Source organism: Chroicocephalus ridibundus, chromosome 13 (assembly GCF_963924245.1).
Source record: "Chroicocephalus ridibundus chromosome 13, bChrRid1.1, whole genome shotgun sequence".
Lineage (NCBI taxonomy): Eukaryota > Metazoa > Chordata > Aves > Charadriiformes > Laridae > Chroicocephalus > Chroicocephalus ridibundus.
The window spans coordinates 10,679,372-10,704,130 of NC_086296.1; the positions used below are offsets into that span (position 1 = coordinate 10,679,372).

The window sequence follows — 24,759 nt, forward strand, 5'->3', positions numbered from 1 at the left end:
AATACATCAAATAGGGACACCTGTAACTAGTTTTACTTGAATATATGTACACAGTTATGTATACACTATATACATATGGGCATTATATATATACATATATATACACACATATGTAAGGCACTGTAAAACGTACCATCACTTCTCTAGGACTGTTTTTAATCTGTAAAAGTAGATCACATTCCTTCATATAATTTGAAATGTCTAACCAAGACATTTTTAAAATGTTTCAGGGTTACAGAGATATCAGCTGTGAAATAAGCCTTACTTTAAAATTCAAGTTATTGTGACAAGATGAACAAAACCTATTTTGACAGTAATTCTAATCCATTTATTATATAACTGCTCCTCTTTTAAAAGATATAATCACCTGTATAAATAGTTTCCTTTGTCTCTCCTTATATTCCAAAATGTGAACTGAAACTTGTCCTGCAGAATAAAAAATAACAATAAAAGAAACATGAATACAAACTTGGATAATTTATCTATTAGTTAGAGAGAGGAAAGCCAAGATCACTGTAAGCCAAGATGTCTTTAAATAAAATGTACTAAAACAGATCATGAGCTCACATAATTCTGTTTGATGTAGCCAACATCAGTGGAGCCTGGTGATTACGTTTTTGGCCATTTTACATATAAAGTAATCTCTGCCATGTGAAGACATGGCAGCACACAAATATATGACTGGCATTTATAATGAATATGCTTGAATGGATCCTTGCTTAATGTAATTAGCCTATATATGCAAATTATAGCATCAGAAATCCTGCAGCAGCTGCTGTTAGGAGGGCTTGGCAACTGTATGTGTTGTAAGCCAGTCTTACAGATCAAACGGACATATTTTCAAAGACTAAAACCAAATATATAGATGAAGACAGACTAAAAATTGTACATCTTTGGGATATATAAATCCAGATATCCTGGATAGAACATTGCAACAAATACCTATACAACATTTTTTTCCACAGTTAAGTCTGTAGAATGATTCACAACTGTGCTGGACCGCAGGATCCCTATTAACCCCATGATTTTAATAAAAAACACTACAGGAAACTTCATTTAGTGTTGTTTTATGGACCACTTACTGTGGCCTCACAAGCATCATCCATCGATCACAACTACGAGACACTCTCTTAAAGACTCAGCATATTTTCTACTCTGCCATAAGCACCTTGAAAATTAGATTTAACCCGCAATCACTTCTTTTAATATTTTGTCACCTGCAGCTTTTGCACTGGAACTGGCCTTTCCAGTTCTACTGCTTCAGTTCACGTTTTGCACAAGTGGAAGTGAAAAAGGGCAGCGCACCATGAACCACCTCGGCAACCGAATGCATCTCAGGTATAACTCATCAGGGAAAAGCAGACAATTTAAAACACTGAAGTGACTCAAAGTTTTAAAAAATATATATGTATTACGAGAGCCACAAAAAAGGTTACAGACAGAGCTCCACAAAGCCTGCACGGATACATTCCAACAATTCAAGGTGGCAGAACAGGTGAAATACAGACCATAAAAACGGTTCGACATTAACTTTCCAGACTGTCAGAGACAGCAACCTTGACCCCATCTTTCCCACACACAAAAAAATATTGAATATATATATATATATCTATATCTATACCTCTAGTCTGGACCACAGATATAGTCCAAAGAAAACCACATTGCAATTTCCACATTAGGCTTATAGGAGAACAGGCATCATCTGAGAAACGTCCATTATAACGCCCATGAGGTGATTATCTTAGGCCAAGTTGACATAACATTATGCTTGGTTAGCAATTTTAGAACAGCAACACAACACAGGTCATTTGCTGCACATGGCTACTAACACATAGCTCTGTGCAACCCTTGGAGCTGACTTGAACCAAACTAAGCAATTACATTGGTTTTGTTTTGTTTAATTTAAAAAGAAAATGCAAATGTAAGATATTAGGGCAGTTCCTGCTATCACCTTTCTTAAAAATTCAAGACTTGAAAACTTCTTTACCATACTTGCTTACAGACACATTTTGAGACTGTATTAATGATCTTCAGGAAAATATGCCACCCTGAGGCTTTTTCCCTTGTTCACTTCAGGTTATGTCTGCATCCAGTTTTGACATCGGGGGCCAAATGCTGGTTGTATATCAGTGCAGTATTTGGCCCAGAGTTTCAAAGTCTTTGCTATTCAGACTTTCCTATGAGGTCAACAAACAAAGTAGTAAAAAAAAGAAAATATTAAGGCTTCAAGTAAAAATATTTCCTCTCTCTCCCACCCATGTAGTAAGGTACATTTAATTTCATAATACTCAATATATTATACAATTAAAGATACAGAGATCCAACTTTTCAAGGCAGATTGTACTACAATGAAAACCTGGAGCCTAAATGGGAGTGCATGAACAGGGAACAAACGGCTAATAAAATGCAATATGCAATGAAAATTGATGCATAAACTAAACAAAAACTATTGCTGTTTTTTAAATAGGTACTACAATCCACAGCTAAAAATAAAAACATGTTGAAAAGATTTAAGACTTCTGAAACATGAAATAAACACAACAAAAATAAAGAAGCTACTTTACAAGATGTGCTAACTTGTGCTGGATTTTCATGGCTGATCCCCACCTACTGTAAATTAGCATCACTTAAATGAGCTTTGATGGAGCCACACCAGTTTACAGCAGCTGAAGATCTGGCGTGCAGTCTCTGTGAAAACTGAGACTATCTGGGCAGAAGAACCTTACTGCTAGTCTGTAAACTGCTTGAAGAACTATACTTTAACATGGGCTGGATTCTGGTCCAAAATTAGACCTAGTAAATAGGTCTCCAGTCCCGCAACAGGAGCTATGGAAGCAGACATTTACATTTATGAGAAAATAGCTGCAGGTTCAGTGCCTTGGATGGAAATGAGTCTGGATTTGATGCATGCAATCTCCTGTTAGCAGTTCTGCTTAGATTATTCTTTCAGAAGATTTGAATAATTTACTCCAGGCTATGTGCACTAAATTATATGCAAACCTCAAAATGAAAAAAAAAAAAAAAAAAAAAAAAAAAAAAAGACTTTGGTACCATTGTAAACCTATTAACAAGTTGAATGTCTCTCAACTGTGGGCAAAACTACTCACAAAATATATAATCCTCACATCTGAACCTGTAATGACGCGGTGCATTCATTCTTTCCTCCCTTACCCTTTGTGAACTATGTGAAAATAACCCTGGATATTAGTGCTTTATACACACAATACTGTGTTTAGTCTTACTGAGAAATTATCTCATGAACTAATGTAGTTAACTTCAAAGGCTCTTTGGCCCTTCAAGTTCCTCAGTAGCTTTTTTTGTTTACAAATGCCGGAGAAAGAATGATCCAAGTGGAGCATCACTGGGATGCAAATCTCAAATATTACATTGGTGCAAATTTTCAGCCTTGCTTGCATGAATTTCATGTACATATTCAAAGATACATGATAAAATGTGCCCTTGTCTAGCTCCCTAGCCCAAATTCAGTGTCTTATGTATCTCCTCTTTTTCAGGGCTTACATATGGCATACATGATACTTTAAAAACAAGTAAGTCTTGTGATACTCTATGCACCAGAGTGAATTCCAGTCCTTGAGGAAATACTGCATCTTCCTGAGGAGTTAACATCAGGGTAGAGTTGCAGATTAATAACAGTTAAAGATGGAAGAAATCTATAAGGCCATCTGGTCTAGCCCCTTGTCCCTGCAGGCTCCCCTCTTACAGAAATGTTTTTGACTTGTCCAAATATAGTCTGACTGTGCTAAATAGTTAGTCTCCAATACTCTGCCTTGGAAGACTATTCCATTGCCCTTTCCCCTCCATGTTTTCTGCCGCCTTCTAAATGCAGACCATTGGTTACCAGTCACAACGCTTTGATTTACCTTTGGTTTTACATCTTTTAACTAACATGTTTGTAAAATGATGATACTCAATTTCCACTTCGTTGCTTAGCCAGTGACATGATTTTAGCCCTTTAAATCTTCTCATCAGCCAGCCCGTCCAGTCTTTTAATATATATTGCTCCGTCTGTACCTGATCCAGTTTGCCAGCATCTTTCTGGTACCATAGTGCCTCCAAATAAAGACAATATTTTACATGCCAGCGAGCAAATCTGCATAGAAAGACACTTGCTTCTCTGCTCTGCAATGTCCCTACAGTAGGCATTTAAAATATCATCAAGGCAATAAAAAACACACTGATTTCTAGTTCACACTCTCATAACTTTAGCCTATTGCAGCTGCACTGCTTTCCAGGTTTCTCCCTTTAGGCAACATAGAGCATTACACAGAGAGATGATTAACTTTCTTATATTCTCTTCAACCTTCCTCTCCAAAAAATGATGTGATATACAAGGGACATAATAAGTGTGTATTGCAGCAGATTTCAAGATTTGTCAAATCAAAAGATAAATTTTAACCAGGCAAAACTGAGGTCAATATTTGCCTCCTGGAATAATTAATCTCATCAACATACATGGAAACAAGTAAGACGTTATCAACACATCCTGAATTGCTACCAAAGATCTGGAGAGTTCTCCATTATAGTCAAGGACTGAAAAAGGATTCAACCCCTAGAAACAAATATCCTGAAAAATGACAAATTTAGCTCTCTAGTCAAAACTATTCACCAGGAAAACCAGGTGGGAAGTCGAGGTTTCATATGCTGACTGGCTCAGTGATAAATAACCATTTTTAGTGACTTTGGCAACAGTTGTTCAGGATATTCTTAATTGCACAGATGATCTGGCTAGTTAGCATTGTTCCAGATCTCAGTACTTTTGAGGTGGTAATTGAATGGGAAGGAAAAGGAGATAAGGAAAGGAGCAAAGAAAAAAAATATCCATTTGTCCCAAAATTAGCTTTGCCAGAGTCCTCATATTTGTGACAGAAGTAATGCACCCCTTTCTTGCTTTTTATAACAAAGTTGTCTTTAAATCCAACAAAGTAAATGTAGTTTTCTGGAGAAAGGAAAAGGAAATCTCAGAATGTTAAAAAGATTTGATCGACATTATTTTAAAAAGTTGTTCCCTGGGGGAAAAAACCAAACCAACCAAACAAACGGAAAATCCTTTGTCTAAAAGTATTGAAGACCAGAGGGAATGTGCTAGTAATTAGGCAGATGGAAAATTTATATCCTTTAGATGTATGCTTGGCTCAGCTACACACACTGTAAATTGAACAGATTATGACAACCTTGCTGCAGGATTACACAGACGGCACCAGGGCAAGGCAGTAAACCATGTTATTGCCTAAATCCAACAGGTAATAAGGAGGGTGCAGGGAAAGCAGCTGACAGCTGTTTAAAATATGTTCCCATCCAAACATTTCCTTTTTTATCTGTTTGGTTTTGTTTCCGAGTCAGAGAAGCCTTTAAAAACCAGAAGGAGCAAGAGGTCAGAGTGGAAGATCCTTACTGGTGCTGCGGTCCTTTTCCATGAGAGACTAACACGCGCGCGCACACACACACACACAATTTCACACACAGGGAGGCGAATGGCAGACAGTGAGAAGCTGTTGCTATTCTTTCTCCTGCTCCCACCCAGGACCAGGGAGCAGGGATGCTTTTAAAGATGACACAGCATTCATGGCCCAAGTGCCCTTGCCTTGCTCCTTCTCAGGAGGAGGAACCCGACCTGCAATGCCTGGTGGACACAGAGCAGTTCTCGCACACGCAGACTGCCCAGCACAGGGAGCCTGCTTTCCATGGCAGTGGGAAAACAGCAGTTGGGCCTCTTCCTCCTGCCGGACACAGAGCTCGCCAGAAGAACTGGGACGGGGCATGGGAAAAACTGAATGATCCTGGACTGACCGTACTTTTTCACAGCGCAACTGGTACACAACAGGTTTGTTGGACAGACGCACGCACAATGGCTTTAGCGCTCTCTTGCATGAAAGAAATCCGCTCTGTGGCTGTGGTGTTAGGTCATAGCCAGTTCCCGCCAGTTCAGGAAAAGTCTGATGGACTGTACAATTTTATTCCCTCAAGAATAAGGCTGCAGCTGGTTTTTGGCCAAAAGAGAAAGATGAAAACAGAATAAACCCAAAACAAGAAAAGGAGAGTGGCCGGCTGCTGCTGCTCCTTCTTTGTTGTTATTTGAGTCTTCACAGTGCTCCTAGCTTCATGGCTGGCTGAGTGGATGGCTCTTTGTTTTTAATTAATTTTATTTTACACTGAAATTTCATAGGTTGTTCCACCAACTCCAGACACCTTCTTAACGTTTGAGTGTCTAGCAGGGCTGACAGGTGTCCCCTGCGAACTTGATGTTGAACCCAACCTGGATATTCCTTTTGGCTGTCCATTTATTTTACTGTGAGGTGTCTTCAACTGCATGTCATCCCTGCATCGAAAGAAATATCAAAAGGTGCAATGTTAGTGACAAAAGTGTGATAGCAGAATGGCTTCATTCAGGATAAACAATTCTCCCTGTTACCCTGAGTCCCAGTGTTGCAAAATATTCAAGCATGGGAGCAACCTGGTTGAAGCCAATATATTTGATGAAAAGCCACTGAAATGAGAGAATTCATTTGGCCATTAGGTTAGTGGATCAGACCCCAGTAATGTTTGCTCATTTAATTACTTGCTTAAATGCTTTGTTGAACCAAATTAATTGCATAAGCATTTGTAGGAAGCAGGAGGGTTTAACTGTCACCACTGTTGACCTTAAGCCAAACCGTGTCTTACAATCAGAAATACAACACTCAGAAAAAACACTTCCCAGTTAAATATCCAGTTAAACAAAATTATGTTGCTCATCTCTCAAAGACCTAAGAGAGGTGAAGCATAAAACTTCGTTATGACAGAAGACACAAATGGAATCGAGTCAAAAAGCACTCTAGGATGCCTGTAATTAAAAGACCATATTCCGGATGGACTCTTTAAAATAATTTGGTTTCTTATGACCTACTGCCAGGGAGCACAGACAACATGTTTTCCTCAAAAGATCTTTTAAATCTAGGCCGCTTAATGTGTCTTGTCCCCAAGACTCACAAAGATAAAAGCCTACCAAAGAACTGTTCTGGAAGTGCCAGCACAACCGGGGCGTGCTGTATTCTCACCCCTTACTCCTGCGCACTGGATGTCTGCTTGGGTTTGCCTCAGTCTGAAGACTGGCTCATGCCAGCAGCAGTGACCAGGGGCTGAAACACCTTCCAGAAGGGAACATTTCCTGTCTGCCTGCAAACCAAGGCAGCCTGAGCTCTTTCAGACCACCCTGACTTTTTCTGGAGGCCAGAAGGTTTGATGAATTAACTGTATTCAAAAAGGCAATTTCTTTCTTTACATCTGTCTGCAAAACAAACCAAACTACCCTGGACTTTTACACAGCTCTTGATAGGCTCAGAATAGCTCCAAAACGAAAAGCACTTTTTATGTGGCAGCCTGGTCTGACAGCTATAATCTGGAGCTGAAGCAGCAGATCCCATCAACTGACACCAGCCTGACTTCTGCTACATGTTTAAGCTGCGCTTGCACTAGAGAATAGAGTTATAGGTGTCTGAACACGCAAAACATACATAAATATAAAAAAAAAATAATATTGTGTGGTTTCATAAATCACTGCTGTATCCCCAAAATATGCTGGAACCAAATTCTACATTTACCTCACTGAAGTATTATAAAAGCCCTGATTCAGTGCTGAAATTCTCCTGAAGAACAGAGTCTGCCTCCTGAAACAAGTCAGAAAGGAGCTGGGGCGTGTTAGGGGAAAGGGGAGATGGGAAAGTCATTTGTAATGTTACTGACAGAGAAAACGTGCTAGGTTTACAAAGCACAGAGTGCCTGTGGGAGCTTTACTTCACTAGGTAAAAAACTTCAAGATTATTAAGCTATTTCTTTATTTATTAATCTAGGTACTCGACTTTAGGAACTTCAGTAAAAAAGATCCTCTGCAATGGTATCACGTGTCTGCAACCTCCGCTAACATCTGATGGGATCTGTGGCTATTTTGATAGCTAGACCACTTTTGCCAGACACTGTTTTTCATTGTTTCAAAGACCTGAACTGAAGTGAATTTACAGGCCCTATATTTTAAACAAGCACAATATAAAAGCAGTGGGACCAACAGGCTGACAGCATAACCAAGAACCAGAGACTAAGAAGAGGCAAAGAGCTTTTCATGTTAGCATCTCTTCTACAGCAGCAGCTGACACATCCACATCTCAAACAGAGGGTGGAAAGGCAAAAGAAGGTCCACATGTCTTCTCTCACTGAAACAGACTCATTTCTTTAATACATATGAAGAGGAAAAAATATCTGTCTACCTCCTGAATGTCATGTCTTCCACCAGTAGACAAATCATCTTAACAACTACAATTGACTTGGAAACATTGAGGAAAAACTTGCTGGCACTAAACTGCACGAGACCTCCCTGTGGTTCTCCCACGTTTCAATAACTTTCCCCAAAATGTTGGACAATACTGGAGTGAGAAACCTGGCACCTTAACCAGAGGACAGCATAGTGCAGTAAGTGCCAGATGCAAAGAAAACCTAGATGTTTCTGATGAGCCCTCCAGGCCCCAACTTGGCTGAAATACTGCATCCTCGACAGGCTCACGTAGCTCTTTTCAGACTTTCCAAGCCCTAGAGTCTCCAGAAGAAAGAGAAAGAAAGGTAAGTGCAGGCAGAAGCTGCAGCTGAGGTCTTGTTCAGATGCCACTTACTCAGGCTCTCAGCACAGCAAATCCTCTCTCTCCCTACATTTTCTCACAGAAATGAAGGAGGCAGTGAGGCCCCAAGGCAATGCCAATGTGGTCTGTGCCTGTATCGCCAGTTCTGTACTATGGGACGCTCAACACAGCTAAATACACAGCTCTCTATGCCAAGCACAATTTCCAGGACTGGTCTCAGCCTCTGTTTCCCTTAGTGCAGGATATGCTTGAACACGCTGTGACCCCAGCTCTGCCTCTGTGTCCAAGCAATGGCTGGGTCCAGCCACCCTTCAGGCTGCAAACTAAAACGGCTCCACCCTTTTGTGCATAATGGGAGGGCTAATCTGCCTCATATCTTGCAAATAATTATGCAATTCAGCTAAGACACTAAATCACTATGACTTTTACAGTTTAATTGACCACCTCCAGTCCAAGTTACAGCAAATGTGCCAACATTTTTGTCATGATGAGGTTGCTATGAGGCTGTCGCAGAATTGAAGAGTACCCACAAACCTCCCACCCTCGCTTGCCTACAGCAAACGTGTCATCTGGGTTGTGCCTCCAGCGAAGTGCTCTGCACTTGCAGTTGCAAACGGATTCACCTTGCTAAGCAGCACCTAAAGCAGTACATACCTTTGTGCTCCCACTGATTGCACCTCTGTAATTTCCACAGTGTTTACAAACGAGACAGCCTTCGGGCCTCCATAAGAGGGTGACCTAGGCATCCCTGTGGGGGATGACGGGACCTGGTGGCCTGGGGATTTGTAGGAGCCATTGCTCACCCTGCCCTGTAGTGCTTGATGGGACTGGACATTATTATTGGCTAAATCAGCTTGCAGAGAGGTTGTGGAAGTCCTTGGTGCTCTTGTCATTGCACTTGAGAGTGAAGACACTGAGGACTGCAGTATAGGGTTCCTTGTGCTAAAACTGGTAGCAGCCATCAGATTGTCTCTAGATCCATATCTCATTGCCATGCTGCGTGGGTCTTCAGAGAGCGTGCTGACTTGCTGAAGGCTGTAAGAACTAGGGGTGTCATAGACACCTGAGTCTGCAAACACTGAATCAGGGTGTGAGTGGAGGAGCTTCTCCCTCTCCTCCATCTCTTTCCTCTCCTGGATGGATGCCATAATGGTTTTGGAAAGGTTATCATAGTGGACTGGGGAGGGGTCTCGCTGATGAGGAGCTGGACCGCCCAGCACTGGGCTGAAGCTCTGTGGTGGTTGGCGCTGCAGCTCGCTCCCCCGTAGATGGCACATTTTGGCTGATAGATATGGGGAGTGGTACCCAACGGAGCTGACCGCAGAATGGGTGATGCACTTCCTCCCCGAGGGCGACATGGGGTTTAGCAAACTGTCATATGAGAGACTCCCATTTCTGTTTGACAGGGAATTGGGAGAAAAGATGCTTTTGTAAGGAGTGGAAGCTGCCCCTTCAGACTTTATTGGATGAAGGGGCACTTTCTCTGTCCCTCTCCTGCCAGCAGATTTCAGGCTCAGGGATCGTGAATTGATGGCAAAGGAATCTATCTGGAGCGGGGAAGACTGATAGGTCTTGTGGAGGGAGCTCTTCCGATAGCTGGGGATGTCCAAGCTGGGTTCAGACTGGTAATCAAGGCTCCTGCCATCCTCTTCTATCAGAGCCCCTTGACTGTGTCCCTCCTGCATGGTGATCTAAAACAGAGGTGAATATGAGAAACAGAAGCCAATAATAGGTAAGTACAGGTTTGCTCTCCACAGTAAGTGCACGGGAAGAAAAGAGCTGGAGGTCTTCTCTCGGACTGTTAGCCCAGCTATGACACAGCTGTATTATAAAGAATCTCCTAACTCCTACTCAGCACATGGATAAGCACCTTAGAAGCGAGGAAGAGTTATTCATAGTAAGTGCTAAATAATACTGACAGTAATGGATGTGCCAATAAATGGCCATTGAGAGACCTTCTAAACTGAGACTCGGGTCTCAGTCGAGGTAAATCAGATTGTAATCTGATAATATTGCCCTTGGAAAAAGCACTTCAAGTTTTCCACAAATAGTTCTTGAGTTGAGGGATGCCTGGTTTTGTATGCTGAGTCAGAAATACTTTAGGCTTCATTTCAACACACTGGGGACCAGCATACTCTTATCCACTTTTCTCAGAGCTATGAATGTTCAGTAATTCTGAATTTCTGGGCATAGGTCTTCAAAATTAAGCACCTAAGCTTAATTAAAGCAGAGAGGCTCCTTCCCACCATTTAGACAACAAAATGAAGCAATTTTCTCTTTTTTATTGCGTGTGTAGGAGAGGCCACATCAGAGAAAGAACCGTAGGCCATAATTTATTTGCATGCATTGAAAAATATAGGACTTCACTTTGTTTTACTCTGTGAAAGTTTGCTTACAGTTCTGTTCACTTAAAATGCCATTCTGTGCTAAGCAAATAATTTTTGCTGTTATTTTTAAGGAAGAGTTTGCCGTGTTCCATAATAAATAGGCTACATTGACTCTGCAAACAAAGAATTATTATCAGTAGCATATTTAACCAGAAATGCAGTCAATGCAGTTAGTTCTTTATCTAATTTCTTTTAAAGGAAAAATTATCTAAAAAAGCCTAACTGGAAAAAATCTATTTTACTCTGAATTTTTCTTCAAGTTTTTTTCTTTGAGCTAGAAGATAGGGAAATATGCAAACCAGTTCACTATCTTCTAGAGCATGGTGCTAAATTTGGCTTTCTCTGGAAAAAGGAGACCAAGTGACAGCCTGTAAAAGGAGCAGGAGAGAGCAATGACGTAGCTTATAAGTATATTTGTGCTACTTATCCTTGTGCTCCGATCCCTCTTTCCTAACAGCTTTCTCTGCTCAAAAGCAGAATTACATTGACAGGCTGAAGAACTGATACAGAAGAGACAACATGATATTCCTCACACCAGCTAGTCTCTTTCCCTCTGTACCTTATACTTAGATATGGCTTGGCAGACAAATACATGCTATCCTATCGGCTCGCCAACTGAAATAATTTTCATAGTATTCCCACTTGACTACTAGAAAGTTGTGACTACTATAAAATTGAACAAGTCCACAAAGCTGATTGTATGCACACCAGTCAGCCTATAGTAACAACATCTTTTTAGGTTAGTATTGAAACAGAAACCCTCAGAGTGAAGATGCTGTACCCCATTACCACTTCATAGCACTGCCCAGTCTCCTGGCCTAATCGGAACCTATCCTTTATCTATAGCACATCTATAGCTATGTACTCAACGAATAAGACAAGCTTGCCTTTCATGGTGCTCTGACTTTTGGCATCATGACACAAAATACTGTTGCTTACACAGCTCAAAATTGCTAGCCGATGCCTATAAATAAACTATTTCTAATTTGATGTCAAGCCATTTTTCATGTAATAAAGTGAAGATGATAGGATATTAAACTTTTTGGATACAGTGAATGCACTGTTGTTCTTTTGTTCCCTTTCATAAGCCAATCTTTCCTTCATTAAGTGGACAAATCCAGAGAAAAAGATTTACAATTATTGCAGTAAGACTAAAACCCAAACTTGGTGGTAGCTGGAATTCCATAGCCTATCACCATTTTCCTTTTCAAAATGAGAAGGATACTAGAAAAGTTTCCTTCACCACTTAAGAAACATTCAGTCTTACTCCAGTGTTGCTGCAGTCAATTATATAATTGAAAAGGAAAATATGGTAGAGACACATCACCCCCTTCTTGTTATTGCAGGGGCGATATTGGAGGACCTGGTGAAATTAATTGTAAGAAAACTGCACTGTGTGTGGTATGTGTGTTTTAAGAGTATCTCCACTGGCGTGTGAAGACTTGGATACATATTGCAAATACACAAGTTAGACCAGTGATTTTCAAACTGCTGTTCTCAGGTCCTGAGGGGCTAAGGAATATTTACAACAAATCCATGAGAAATAAGTGAGAAAAACAAGCCTATTAGCAGTGGGCTTAGTTTTGCACTCTGCTTCCAAAGGAAACAGTGTAAATTATTTCAAAACTCCTAAGCAAAAGAGAAAACAGGCAAAATTCCAGAGCAAGTCTCTCTAATTGCTTGGACCTCAGTTTTCTTGATAGGAGAAAATGATGCCAAGTGTTAGGAAGCAGTTTTTTCCATATAACCCAAATGCACTGAGAAGGTGCTAAGGAAGGTCAAACATGAGGAATCTTCCATTAATTTTAACTAAAATATCTCTTGGGATGCGTTAAAAGTTCTTTCTGTTTTGCAAGCTGACACCCTATGGAATCACTGAGTGTGTTGTCTGTTGGCTAAAGGGTCTGATCCAGAAAAGCGCTAAGCATGCCCAGCTCCCTCTGAAGTGAATGTGAGTTGGCACCTATATCAGGAGAAGCCAATGGGAGGTGACACTTCTCAGCATCTCCGGATCAGGCCGAGACACGGGTAAAGCAGCAGTGCATGCCTGTCAGCAGGACAGACGTGTCAAGCTCAACAGAGGAAAGCTGCGAAAGCAGACATGTTTTCATAAGGAGCGCAGTGAAAATATACACTATCGCACAACAATGCCAAGTGTTGTTATTTACTTTTACACTCTGGCATTTACTAGAGCCCTGCGGTGAATTTATCTTCTGCTCCATGTTGCCCAGTGTTAGCTGACAGCAGATTCTCCCAGGCTTGCTCACCTGCTCAGCTGTGGCATGGTAGTGGACTTTGGGATTGTTGCTGAAAGCCGGTCGATACTTGTACATGGCAGGTGTAGGAGGGCTGATAAGTTTGGGTGAAAGACCACCTTCTGTAAAAGAAAAAAAAGAAAAAGGGACTTTCTATTAAAATGTGTGGACAGAAAGCTATCATCCCTAATTTCTTTCTACCCATGATCCTCTGCAAACAGATCTCTTCTGGAAAGAAGTATTTCTGCACAGAATTCCACCAAAATAAATGGGGCCCCTGTGGAAATAACAGTACGCTGCTGCCAGATCAGCAATCTAAAGAGAAGAAGAAACGAGGTATAATATATTGAGTGGGGTGACATATTTTGGTTAGTAGTAATTTTGCCATAATTTGAAGTACTAGATATTAGGGTTGAATTCAGCTACCAGCTTTGTCTGAAAAAAAGTCTTTTTAATAGTATCAAAGCTTTCATTTCACATTTTCATAAATGAAATAATTCAGTTCAAAATGCCTAAGCATTTCATACTAATATTTCTGATTCCTTAGTTCAAAGGAATTTTTCATTTTAAAATAAATCAAAAATTTAAGAAGGGGTTTAAAACGGTTTAAAAAAATCTGCAAAACAGACATGAAATATCCAACCTAGGCTTGAACGAACCACTTCAAACTGACTTTTCTCCCCCTTTCCTGCTGTTTTTCCCCTAGCTCAGAACTCCTATAAATAGACAAAAACCACTTCACCCAGATCCCATTACTGTTTTGAAAGACTACCAGAAGCCTTTTAAAGAGGCTGAAGTATTTTCTTATAATAAAAATAAAACGCTGATCATGCAACTATACCTTCACTGGTCCCCAGCTGCCCTTTTAGCTCCGAGTACTTGCTTGGATCTCCTTTGGGTGGGAGAGGTGGTTGCACATCTATGCTTGTATCCTCCAGACCTTCCAGGCTAATTTTAGACTGAAAGTGACCAAAGAATCAATCATTACCCACAACTTGGTTAAATAACAGCACATGTCAGAGTGATGGATGTACCACAGAAGAACAACTACCTATACCTACAACGCCAAACATGATTTAGCATCATCCACTGCAGACAAGGACTGTCATGTGTAAAATCAGCATTGTCGTAACAAGCCAGTATAATTTTAAATGCACTGTCCTAGTCTACTTGGCATGCTAAATAACATTATCAGCACACCAGTTAATAAGTGGTAGAAGACAATGGTGTTTTCTAGCATTTTCAGCCCCTTTCCAGGCAGTTCTCAGCAAGTAACTATCCAAATTGTGTAACGTTTAACTATCCGCAAAAATCTTGCAAGGTGGCTTCTTTTGTATTCACTGCTTTTTATATGACTAAACAAATTGTTCTCTCTATTTCATGCCAGGACAAAGAAGAGGAGATAAGAGAACTCAGCTTCTGAACCAATATTCCTTTTACTGGACCACAAGCCTTCCTGCAGTATGGCAGCTCAAAACCTTCTCTGAAGAACAGCTGACCTGGTGGTACAAGGGTTCCCGCACAGTGTTAGGTTGGCTAAAATTAGTTTGAACACCAAGAGGTGGTGACTCTTGGGAGAGAAAGTAACTATCGCAAAGAACAACCACCTCTTCCAAAAGATGCCCAGAGACATTCTACTGTAGAGCTGCAAAAAGGGCTGTTACTGGATCAAGAGCTGCTGCTGTTACTGAACCTGGCTTACTTTCAGAGGACAAAGTATATGACAAGGACTCAACCTCTACCATTTTCCCCCAAAAGTGCATTATCTCAAAGAGACAAACTCATTTCCAGACTTGATAATGCTCAATGCTCTTCAAAAGCAAGGCTGCCTTACCTTGCTGCGGTTGAGGTTGGCTTGGATCCCGTTGTCACTGATCTTCACTGTGATCTGTCGCTCAGTTAAATCAGGTCTGAGGAAAGGAGGCTTCACACTCACAGCTTGCTTTTTCTTGGGTTCAACTATGTACCTGATTAATTGTTCAACAGTCATCATTAAAATAAACAATAAACTAAGAACAAGGCATAGAGACAAGAAAATCTTCCTGCTTCCAGGCTACGATTTAAGAATGTGTCAGAATGTAGGTAGGTTAACTACACTTATTTCAATGGATGTAATAATTAAAAAGCAATAAAAAGATCAATGGGTTTTTTTCAGTGAGCAAAAGGAGAGGATGCATTAAAAAAACCCAAGCAATTTTTGAAGCACTGATGGACAAGAGCGCAGTTCACATGAAGAGAGAGAGGCCTACCACCAACAGAAGCGATTTACTAGATCTTACCTAGTTAACATGAAACAGCTTCCCTGTGGTGGAAGACAGTGACTGGGGGAATAAGACCCAGCACATGGGGAGTTAATGAGGAGAAGATGATGTGCTGTCAGTTCTAGCTTACCACACCATGACTTGTTTCTGTAGCATGTTTACAGTGTTCAAAAGAAACAGACAGGTCCATAGGAAGCAAGAAATCTAAAGGGAAATGGCTGACTTTAGATACCTAATTTCTTTCCAGTGGACTAGAATTCTGTAAGTGCAATTGGGCAGCGGCTGTACAATGCGTAAATATCAACACACACAAAAGCTTTCTCTGTTTTATCTAGTGAATAGGACATTAGGAGTGATGGCTCAGTGACTTTCAATATAGAGGACAATTCGGACAGGTCTTCACAAAACACAAACGTTATGCTTGCTGGAAGTCTGAGAATAGCCATACTGATAGTACTCATACCCCTCTCCTTACAGGAGTGTCTCCCAACTTCTAAAATCTGTCTCTCTTAAGTATCTTGACCTGATTTTCACATTTTGGTAAGTTTGAGAAGCAGCTATTCCAGAAACAGTCTTTTAGGACTTATTTGTTGCATAGCAAAGAGGAAAAAAAAAAAGCAGATAATAGTGTCAGGGTCTGGAATTGCTCAACACCCTGAAAAGGCTCAAATAAGTCATCTCGGAGCACGATTATTAACATGTTTGCAGGCTGGACAGCTCAGCACCTAGGATATTTATACTCCATCTGATCTATTGCATTAAAATCGTGATTTCAAGATGTGAAATGATAAATCCATTTTACCAAAAATAGAAAGCCATAAATAAAATCTCAAGTTCCATGATGTAGACCTCATTGAAAATCTGTTTTATGATAATGAAAGTGCCAGTGAGATTGAAAACCACAGCAGCCTTAAATTACATTTAAGTCTTAAGGAGAAATGCTGATTTTGGATTCCTTCCTTTTCTCCAGACGACTAGAATACCTGGACATTGACAGTACAGTGCAAAACGTTGTGTTGGGAATGCAATAACATACGGAAACTTACCTTGTTACTGAAATCCACTGGATAAACAAGTTGGTGAAGACAAGGGTATCAGCTCTTGATATAATTTGACATGCTCATTCCACATAAACATTTCTGGGATGAGGTTTACAAATTACATGAAGAAAGCAACTGCTTGGACAGGTTACAGCCGTGCAACAGTGGAACAGCTATCACAGAGCTCTGCCTTGAGGAGTGTTTTGGTTTACTTCCCTGTTATTTCATCAATGGTCTTTCACTATTGAGCCCAACCAAGCACATTTTCTCCCTCTGTCCCAACAACTACTCTACCTCCCTCATTCCCACTTGAGGGCACTTCTCTTACCTGGGAGCCAAGGGGCTGCAGAGCACATGTTCCACATTTCCGCAGCATCCTCGGGTAAAAGGATTCACTCCCCCACGGAATTTACCTGTCACCTGGAAACATATTCGGGACAGTGCTCAAACCTCTGGTTATATAAAAGTCATCATCCAACCCTCAGGAGGCCAAGAGCAAGTATGCCTTGCTCTGACCCTACTGTCCTTCCCAAACAGATTGTTTTGCTTTGAATGCTGCACTTCCCCTCTCCTGCTCTATCAGCTCCGCCACCTCCATCAGCTACTTCTAGCTAGGAGGCACACCAACTACAGATCCCTTCCCAAAAGGGCAGTGAGCTCAGTGCGACAGAGCTCCAAAGTGGCCACATTCACCGCTCCATGCTGCTCCTGCATTAGATTTGTGCCTGCTGCCAGACAGACATCCTGTTTTGGTCCCTTTCATTCCCCTGTCACTTCCACTCCTCTGCCTTGGCAAGTTCCCTCCAAACAAACAGGAATGTCAATTCAACATTCATAATGTTGGATGAGAGCAATGTTTCCTCCCTATCAGCATCCCATCCCTAGTGACAATCAGTACGAACCACTGCCTTACGCGGGAGGGTGCCAGGAATTCCCTAGTGATTACGATGTTTGCTTGGAAATGAGCTAGTTTAATAAAAGACAAGCCTCATTAGACTGGTGGGATCCATTCAAAGCTTCATAAGCATTATAAAGGCTTTGTGCTCTACAGGCAGATACTTGAAAGTAACCATATGGGGATAAATACCAATAAAGGCAGAGAGATTAATAGTGGTTGCCATTAAAAGCATTGCTGTTGCTGTTTGCAAGTAATGCATTCTAATCAACTCATAGTTCTCATCTAGCAGCAAGTTTATAGAGTACCAGAAATACTTTAATTACTTACACATAAAATAACAACGATTAAATGATTTTGCAATATATTATGCTGGCCTCCTCTTTGATATAACATAAAACTCTTTAAAAGGCCAAGAAAGAAACGCTGGAAGTTCTGAATGCTGGAAGAGTAACCTGATGACTAAAACATGGGCCTGGACATTTGGCACATCTGCATTCAATCCTGGGCTTCAGCTGACTTGTGCCAGATGCTGGCAAAGAACTTCATATCTCTGTGCCCATTTTCTCAAACACAATATGAAAATAAAATTTCTCTAACTCACAGATTATATTACTAATTATACCAATTACTAATTATATCAATTACTAATTATATCAATTTGGTTTCTAAAGTACTTTGAAATCCGATAGAAAGCAGTCTCTGAAGGAAGGATATTTATTTACTCTATTCAGAAACTAAAAACACCAGGATACGGGCAGATGTTGGGTTATGGGTTATTTTGATTCCATAAAAGACTTTCAGAAGCATTCAGAAAGTTCACAAACATCTAAACTCAGGCACTATGCACTCCTAAATCACAGTCTGCCTACTACAAATGCTCAAAACCTATGAACTCGGGAATGAACAAATACCAAAAATTTACAGTAAAACACTAAAAATATCTTATCACTAGCCTATAAAATGGGAAAAGAGGACAAGAATAGTTGAGCATATTGTAATCGGAAAGCTGACAGCAGATAACTAACTGTGAGAAAAGAGAATCAATACTGAGACTGCAGGAGAAAAGTGAATGTTTTAGAACAGTGGCAAAGCCAGGAGCGGATCTCATATCCATCACTCCTGGTCTGGTGCTCTAATTAGATATGCTTCCTTTGAAAGGGATCTGAAGGCTGGGCACATCCATCCTCCAGTTACAGATAGGCAGTACATATGACTAAACAGAAATTAAGACCACATTATATTTAATTTTCAGAAAATGGCATGGGAAGATAAATTAATCTCAAGTGGTTTGGTAGCTGAGGAAATCAAACCAAGCTAAGATGCATTTTTACAATAGTTATTTCAATCAAGTTAAGTGCAAAATTCTCAACCTTCCTAAATGTTAGTGTAGCCACAAACACAATAAGTTAAATTTTACTTTTTTTATTTAAATTTTTCCTTCCTCCTCAACCTAAAATTTTCACGGACAGTTTTCATCACTGCACAAAGACAAGCCTAAGGCAGACACTGGGCTATGAGACTGAAATGCCCTGGGTTTCATGCTACTATTGTTAGCACTATCAAATCCTATACTTGGCCAAAATTAATTTTAAAATGAAGAGCAGCTGATTCCAAGCAGGACAGGGAAAAGCATTTAAAGATCTGCAGCTATGGTAAGTCTGCTTTGTTCAAAGGCCATGTTAAGCAACAATTCAGGATGACTTCACATACTTTGCTTATGTAAACCTCCCACACTATTCTGGATAAAAGTTTTATTGTCTCTTGAGGGATAGGAGACAATCTCATCCCAGTTTATGAAGGCCTGGCTTCAGACACATGTTTTCAACTCTCACAGTCTGCACAGCAGCCGTACAAGCTATGTAAGCATGAAGCCATCAGCCTGCCGGGCAGCCAGAGGAGCACGCTGCTCCGCAGGAGCTAGAGAGCGCCCATAGCGTGATGTGGAAAAACCCAGGTGTGTGAGGGGTGCTTTGGAGCTGGGGCTGTGAAAGCACTGGAATGCCCACAATTAATTAGCCTTGGGAATAAAGCTGAAAATGCTGTGTGCAGCCGACTGGCACGCCGCGTGACCCAGCATCAAGCTTTCTAACTGAGCTACCCCTTACGAATGGCAGGGGTATGCTATAGATCCCATGACTAGAACTCTATCACCTATGCTATTGATATGCACACATATATAGGTCTGGAATGCGCACATAGTGGCTGTGGATTATATACATTTGAGTAACTGCAGGGGAACTAAAGTTTTACAGGCTTTTTGGCACAAGATATCATTTTGGCACTTGGTTTGGAGAAGCAAAACAAGTTAGGTCCAATAGGCTCTCTGTGTGCAGGTACACATACGCATGAGAACAAGAGAGAGACAAAGACTGTGAGACAAAGAGCTAGTTCAGACCTTATTACATGCAGCGTGGGTTAGCTGGGGGAGTTCAAAATATCAGGAGACAGGGCAAAACCATAACAATCTTTTCCTTTCTTTCTTTCATTCAATCTCATGGTTTGTTCAGTCTGACTTATAAAGTTTGAACTTCTGGGGTTGACTGTACTCACCACATAAAACCTATTTCAAGGCCATGAGTGGATTTTAAATGGTAAATAAGCCTGGGATGATCCTTTGTGGTTAGAAGGGGGAAATCCTTGCTTGTATGCATTCAAGAAAAATATCTGAAAATAAAAACTAGGCAATCTTCCTAGATCTTCACAAAAGCTCCAGTAAGACTGTTACTGCTAAGATTTGGATCATTTTTTGATTTACCCAAGCTGACTTTGCTTCCCAACTCAACGTCTTAGCCACAAACACAGAGAAAGGATTGCCTCTTACCTGTTCATTCGTTGTGCGCCCTCGGGCCACTAGAATGATATGGAAGCCAGTGAGACCAATGACTGGAATAAAGAATAACCCAGCCACACACATGACAGCCATTCTGTATCCAGGAGTTAAAGAAACTGGGATGAGTGAAGGGAAAAAGAGGCTATGAAGGAGAGGAAGAGGAAAAGCAGAGAAAAAAAATATATCTTGGAGATAGGGAGGGTGTCCCTCACCTTTAATTAGGCTAACTACATTTTATCTCAAAGTTAAGTCCATCTGCTCCTAGCCTGGGTCCTTATCCTTGAGATGGTTAAAAAATAATGTGAACTCTCTGATTCTGGCTCTAACCATCTTGTAAAGACCGTTCTGCACTAATCTATCACTAGGGGCAGCGCCCCTCAGAGCCAGGAGTTCGTGTATTACCCTAACCTGCAGGGGGACTGCTTCCAGGGCAAACTCTGCTTTAAAATACAGTAAGAGAGTTTTACAGTCAATAGTACCCAGCAGTTTAGAGTTACACCCTTTGGAAGTAAAATTTGGAGAGGCAGCATATCCTTCTGCTGGGTTGTCATGGCAAAGATTGAGATAGACAAAAGGTCAGCTGTAGTTTTGGGGTAATCGATAGCTAGACAGGTCAGATGGGTACAGAAGAAAACCTGCACTAAGCATTTACAGGGGAAGAGCAATGGGGGAGTCAGGAGAGGAGTAGGTCTCCACCAGTTCCAGGAAGACAAATCTTCAGATTCATTCTTTCACATTTTCCTGAAGGATACGTAATGGTGGTATGAGCTGCTCCCAGCTTTTCCATATGGTTTAATACAAAGATGAGCCCAAAGGTGAATACTCCAACCATGTGCGTACTTAAGGACAGCAAGAAGAGAAAAAAATAGCGGTAGTTCCTCCGTCCTATGCAATTGTTGACCCATGGGCAGTGATGGTCAAAATCCTTGTAAAGAAAGGGAGAGGCAAGGAATAATATCCAAACGGTGAAAGGAAATACATTGTCTTAGAGAGAAATCTGAACCATCATCATGTAACATCACATCAGGCCAGTTCTGCAGCTTTACAGCATGCTACACTCTGTTTTAAAGGCTCTTCTTAGGACCAAGTGGTTCCTTTATCTATGGATAGAGAAGGTACTTGAGTGTTTACAGGGTTCAAAGAAGGATATAAAAAATGAAAGACAGGCAGAAGCACTCATTTTTTATCATCCTTAGCATGAGTCAATTACAATGAAGTTCTCATAACCTAGAATGTTTTGAAAATGCAATACTGCTGCTGAATTCTCTGTCCCACATTTCTGTATTTATACGCAGATGAATAAATCCACTTTGAACAATGGACATCACGAAAGATACTTTTTTACCAAGCAGGTTCCCAAAGAAAGGCAACATCTGGATAAGACACAGGCAAAGTTCTGCACAAGTTTATGAATAGTTATGAACCCAAACCTAACTATTTGTCTCAGTTAAAGTTCGAAGTCCTTCATAAAGTCAGATCCATTTTAACAGGAGATTGAATAACGAGGGCAAGCCACAGACACCTTTCAAGTGTCTTTACACAGTTTTATAAGCATGTGAATCCACTGTCTTCAATGGGATTATTCTTGACGTGAAGACAAGATGAGGTACAAGAAATAAATCCTTCTGATTTCTGCATTCCTCAGAGCAGATATTACACACTCACAACATCAACAAATGAATTGTTTATTCTTTGTTTTGTGGTAATCCTGTTCTTAAACATTCCTCAATGGTGACAAAGGGGTTTTTGTATTTTTAAGTTTTGTGCAATGTATTTATCAAAAATTTACAAAATATAAGAAAATGGATCAGAGCTTTCTCAAAGCACATTAGAAAATGTCAGGGGCAATTCAATAAAGATAATTTCAGGCTATGTCTGAAGTGCTGACATAGTATATGTCTATTGTGCAAATCTGGTTGTATGCAGCCCAAAATATCTATCCGTTATGAAACTATTTAAGTATCCACGGCAAACACTTCAGGAAAGAAAACAAAAATCTGCCTACTTTTGTCACAGATTCATTTTTGGGTCCCTCTGGTCACAGCAGGCTTTAGGTTTTAACTGATGTTATTTCTGCAAGTGGTGTTGGCTTGTGTTGTTTGTTCATTTTTATCAAATTAGCTCAAAAGTTTTATATTTGGGAAAAGAATTTTTATTGCACGTTCTAGACTGAAAGTGAAAAGGTGTGAATTACAACCCTGAATGGATTCCACACAGCAAAGCCAGCAGAGTCACTCCTACCGCTGTCTCCAAGCTCTTCTAGATTAGACAGGTGAGTGGGAAAAAAGCATCACAAGAATCAATACGGCATGCTGTTTAAGACCATGATTTATTGATTCAGAAGTCATTAATGCTTTTTGCCTATATTCCTCCACAGCAGTCATAATTTAATTAGACAAGCAGAGCTTCTTACTTGCCCACCAGAATAGTAGAGAACATTCAACTGATCTATCAATAAAACTTCTGGAGAGCTAGCCAGAGTCACCTTGCATTCTGTTGTTTTATTTAGGTTACTTTTGGATTCTCTCCCATTATCATTTCTGCTGCAGAACTGACTCCCATGGAGGCCTTATGGCAGCATGAAATTGCAAGTGTTTATACCAGTGAGTTTTGAGCAATCTTTTTATGAGAAAACTTCATTTGTTGAAAATGAATTTTCATGCTGAGCCACTGGGGAGGGCAGAAGAAAGAAATTCCATGGGACAACTGAGAGTTTACCATCATCTAAACAATCCTCAGGATCTAGAATTAGTGAAAACATTTATGTTTTAAAACTAGGAATATATGACTCAGGTTTTCTACAAAAAATCCAGCTCTATTCAACAATTCACAGCAGTCTAAATAAATTGTGTAACACAACTTATGAATAGCTGTGGCTATTCCCCTCTACTCAGGGACCTTGGCAGCTCCTTGCTCTCCATCTTCTCAAATCCTGCATCCTTCTAAGGCCTTCCACAACACGATAGCCTTGTCCTATTTATTGATAGTAACTAGGCACAGCACTGCTTCCAGATAATTATAACTTAGATATATATTGCCTTGAAGGAGAAAATGACTGACACAAGATAAACCCAGGCAGCCTTTCTCTCACACGTAACTGTGCTGCTTTCTTTGGGACTATTCCCTTGCTTATGGCAAAGAGGATTAGGACAAAGATGGTGTATACAGCATTCCAGCTGACTCTGGTATTTTTTTCCCTTTCTGATTACTAATTCCTTTCATTTTAATGGCACAGCTGAATATATTCTAGACGTATTAAAGATTTAATCTTTCTACTGGAAAAAAATAGGCCTTGCAGGAGAAATGATCCTTAAGAAGTGGAATTTTTAGCTCAGCAATAAAAAAATTCCCTCTGGCAATATACTGCTGTGGATACAACACTCTGTACTTCCAAGTTTGGGAGTTGTTTATAGCCCCAAAGCACAACTTACTATTTGGGGGTTATTTTTTAAAAGTCCTGTGTGCCTCACCAAGACCTCAGGGCTATCAAGAAACATGGAAGTCCCATAATTCAGAGCGACCAACATTAGAAACATGAACAAGTTCAAGCACTGAGCTGGGGTGTTGAAACAAACATGGGGTCCTTCCATTGACTAGAGAACCACTTGCTGAATACCGAGTTTGGTTTTCCTAAAGCTCACGCATCGTTCTAGTTTCTCTGCTTGTCCACTAATGTAGGCACCAGTTTGTTACAAATTAAATGATGAGCCCTAAGCTCACACATGACAAGTTACAAAGGTTCACCCTGAATTTCCTGCTCTCATGAACTCTGCCTCTGCATCAACGCTTCCATTCGCCCCTTTTTTACACTGAGGATCCCTTAGCTAGTTCAAGGAAGGCATAGCCAGCATTATAAATTTTTATTCTAATTATCACTGGCAAGAAAGATGACATCAAACATTATCGCATAGGTAGTATACATCATTAACTGAGGGCTATGTTTCAAATGGTACTAATTAGTAGCAGTCCATCAACAAGGCTACAGCTATTCAATTCTAAGAACTGAAATATTGGGGGAACCACCCAACCGCATGTTTCCAGTAGTATGTGCAATCTCATCACTGAGGCAAAGCCAACATATCACGTAATCAAAAAAACTGTTACCTCAACACAGTTGTCACAGACGCTGCAGTGAGAGCAGCGTGGAGGACGGTAGAAGTGGCAGGTGGCACACCATTTCATCCGTACTTGGATTCCTTTAATCTCCACATTCTTGTAGAGTGGAGCTCGGAAGTCATCGTCTTTATCTTCATCTTCATCTGCTGCTCAATGCAAAACTAAAAGTTAGTGGAAATAACAGAGGGTAAAGATAAAAGAGTTAATCCAGACAGTGGCTTGGATACAGGGGCACTGCACATGCTCTGGGGCTTGTCAGAGAAATAAGACAGTGGTGGAAGTGACGGACTGTCAGAACGGGTTGTCCGGGCAGCAGAACACTTCAGTGATCAGGGCTCATTTTAGCAT

At 40.6% G+C, this 24,759-nt stretch overlaps 1 protein-coding gene across 3 annotated transcripts in view; it reads right to left on the reverse strand.

Annotated features, from left to right (window-relative positions):
* Window positions 1–23: 23 nt before the first annotated feature.
* The window catches only part of ZDHHC8 (zinc finger DHHC-type palmitoyltransferase 8), a 118,320-nt gene continuing 93,584 nt past the window's right edge, over window positions 24–24,759 (reverse strand). For all 3 annotated transcript variants that reach the window (XM_063350994.1, XM_063350995.1, XM_063350996.1), the window contains 9 exons: window positions 24,400–24,557; window positions 21,048–21,220; window positions 20,287–20,389; window positions 16,896–16,987; window positions 15,101–15,233; window positions 14,108–14,225; window positions 13,279–13,388; window positions 9,279–10,315; window positions 24–6,337 (listed from right to left, as the gene is read on the reverse strand). In XM_063350994.1, the coding sequence (XP_063207064.1) occupies window positions 6,166–6,337; window positions 9,279–10,315; window positions 13,279–13,388; window positions 14,108–14,225; window positions 15,101–15,233; window positions 16,896–16,987; window positions 20,287–20,389; window positions 21,048–21,220; window positions 24,400–24,557 (2,096 nt within the window). In that variant the 3' untranslated portion in view covers window positions 24–6,165. The remainder of the gene's footprint in view (window positions 6,338–9,278; window positions 10,316–13,278; window positions 13,389–14,107; window positions 14,226–15,100; window positions 15,234–16,895; window positions 16,988–20,286; window positions 20,390–21,047; window positions 21,221–24,399; window positions 24,558–24,759) is intronic.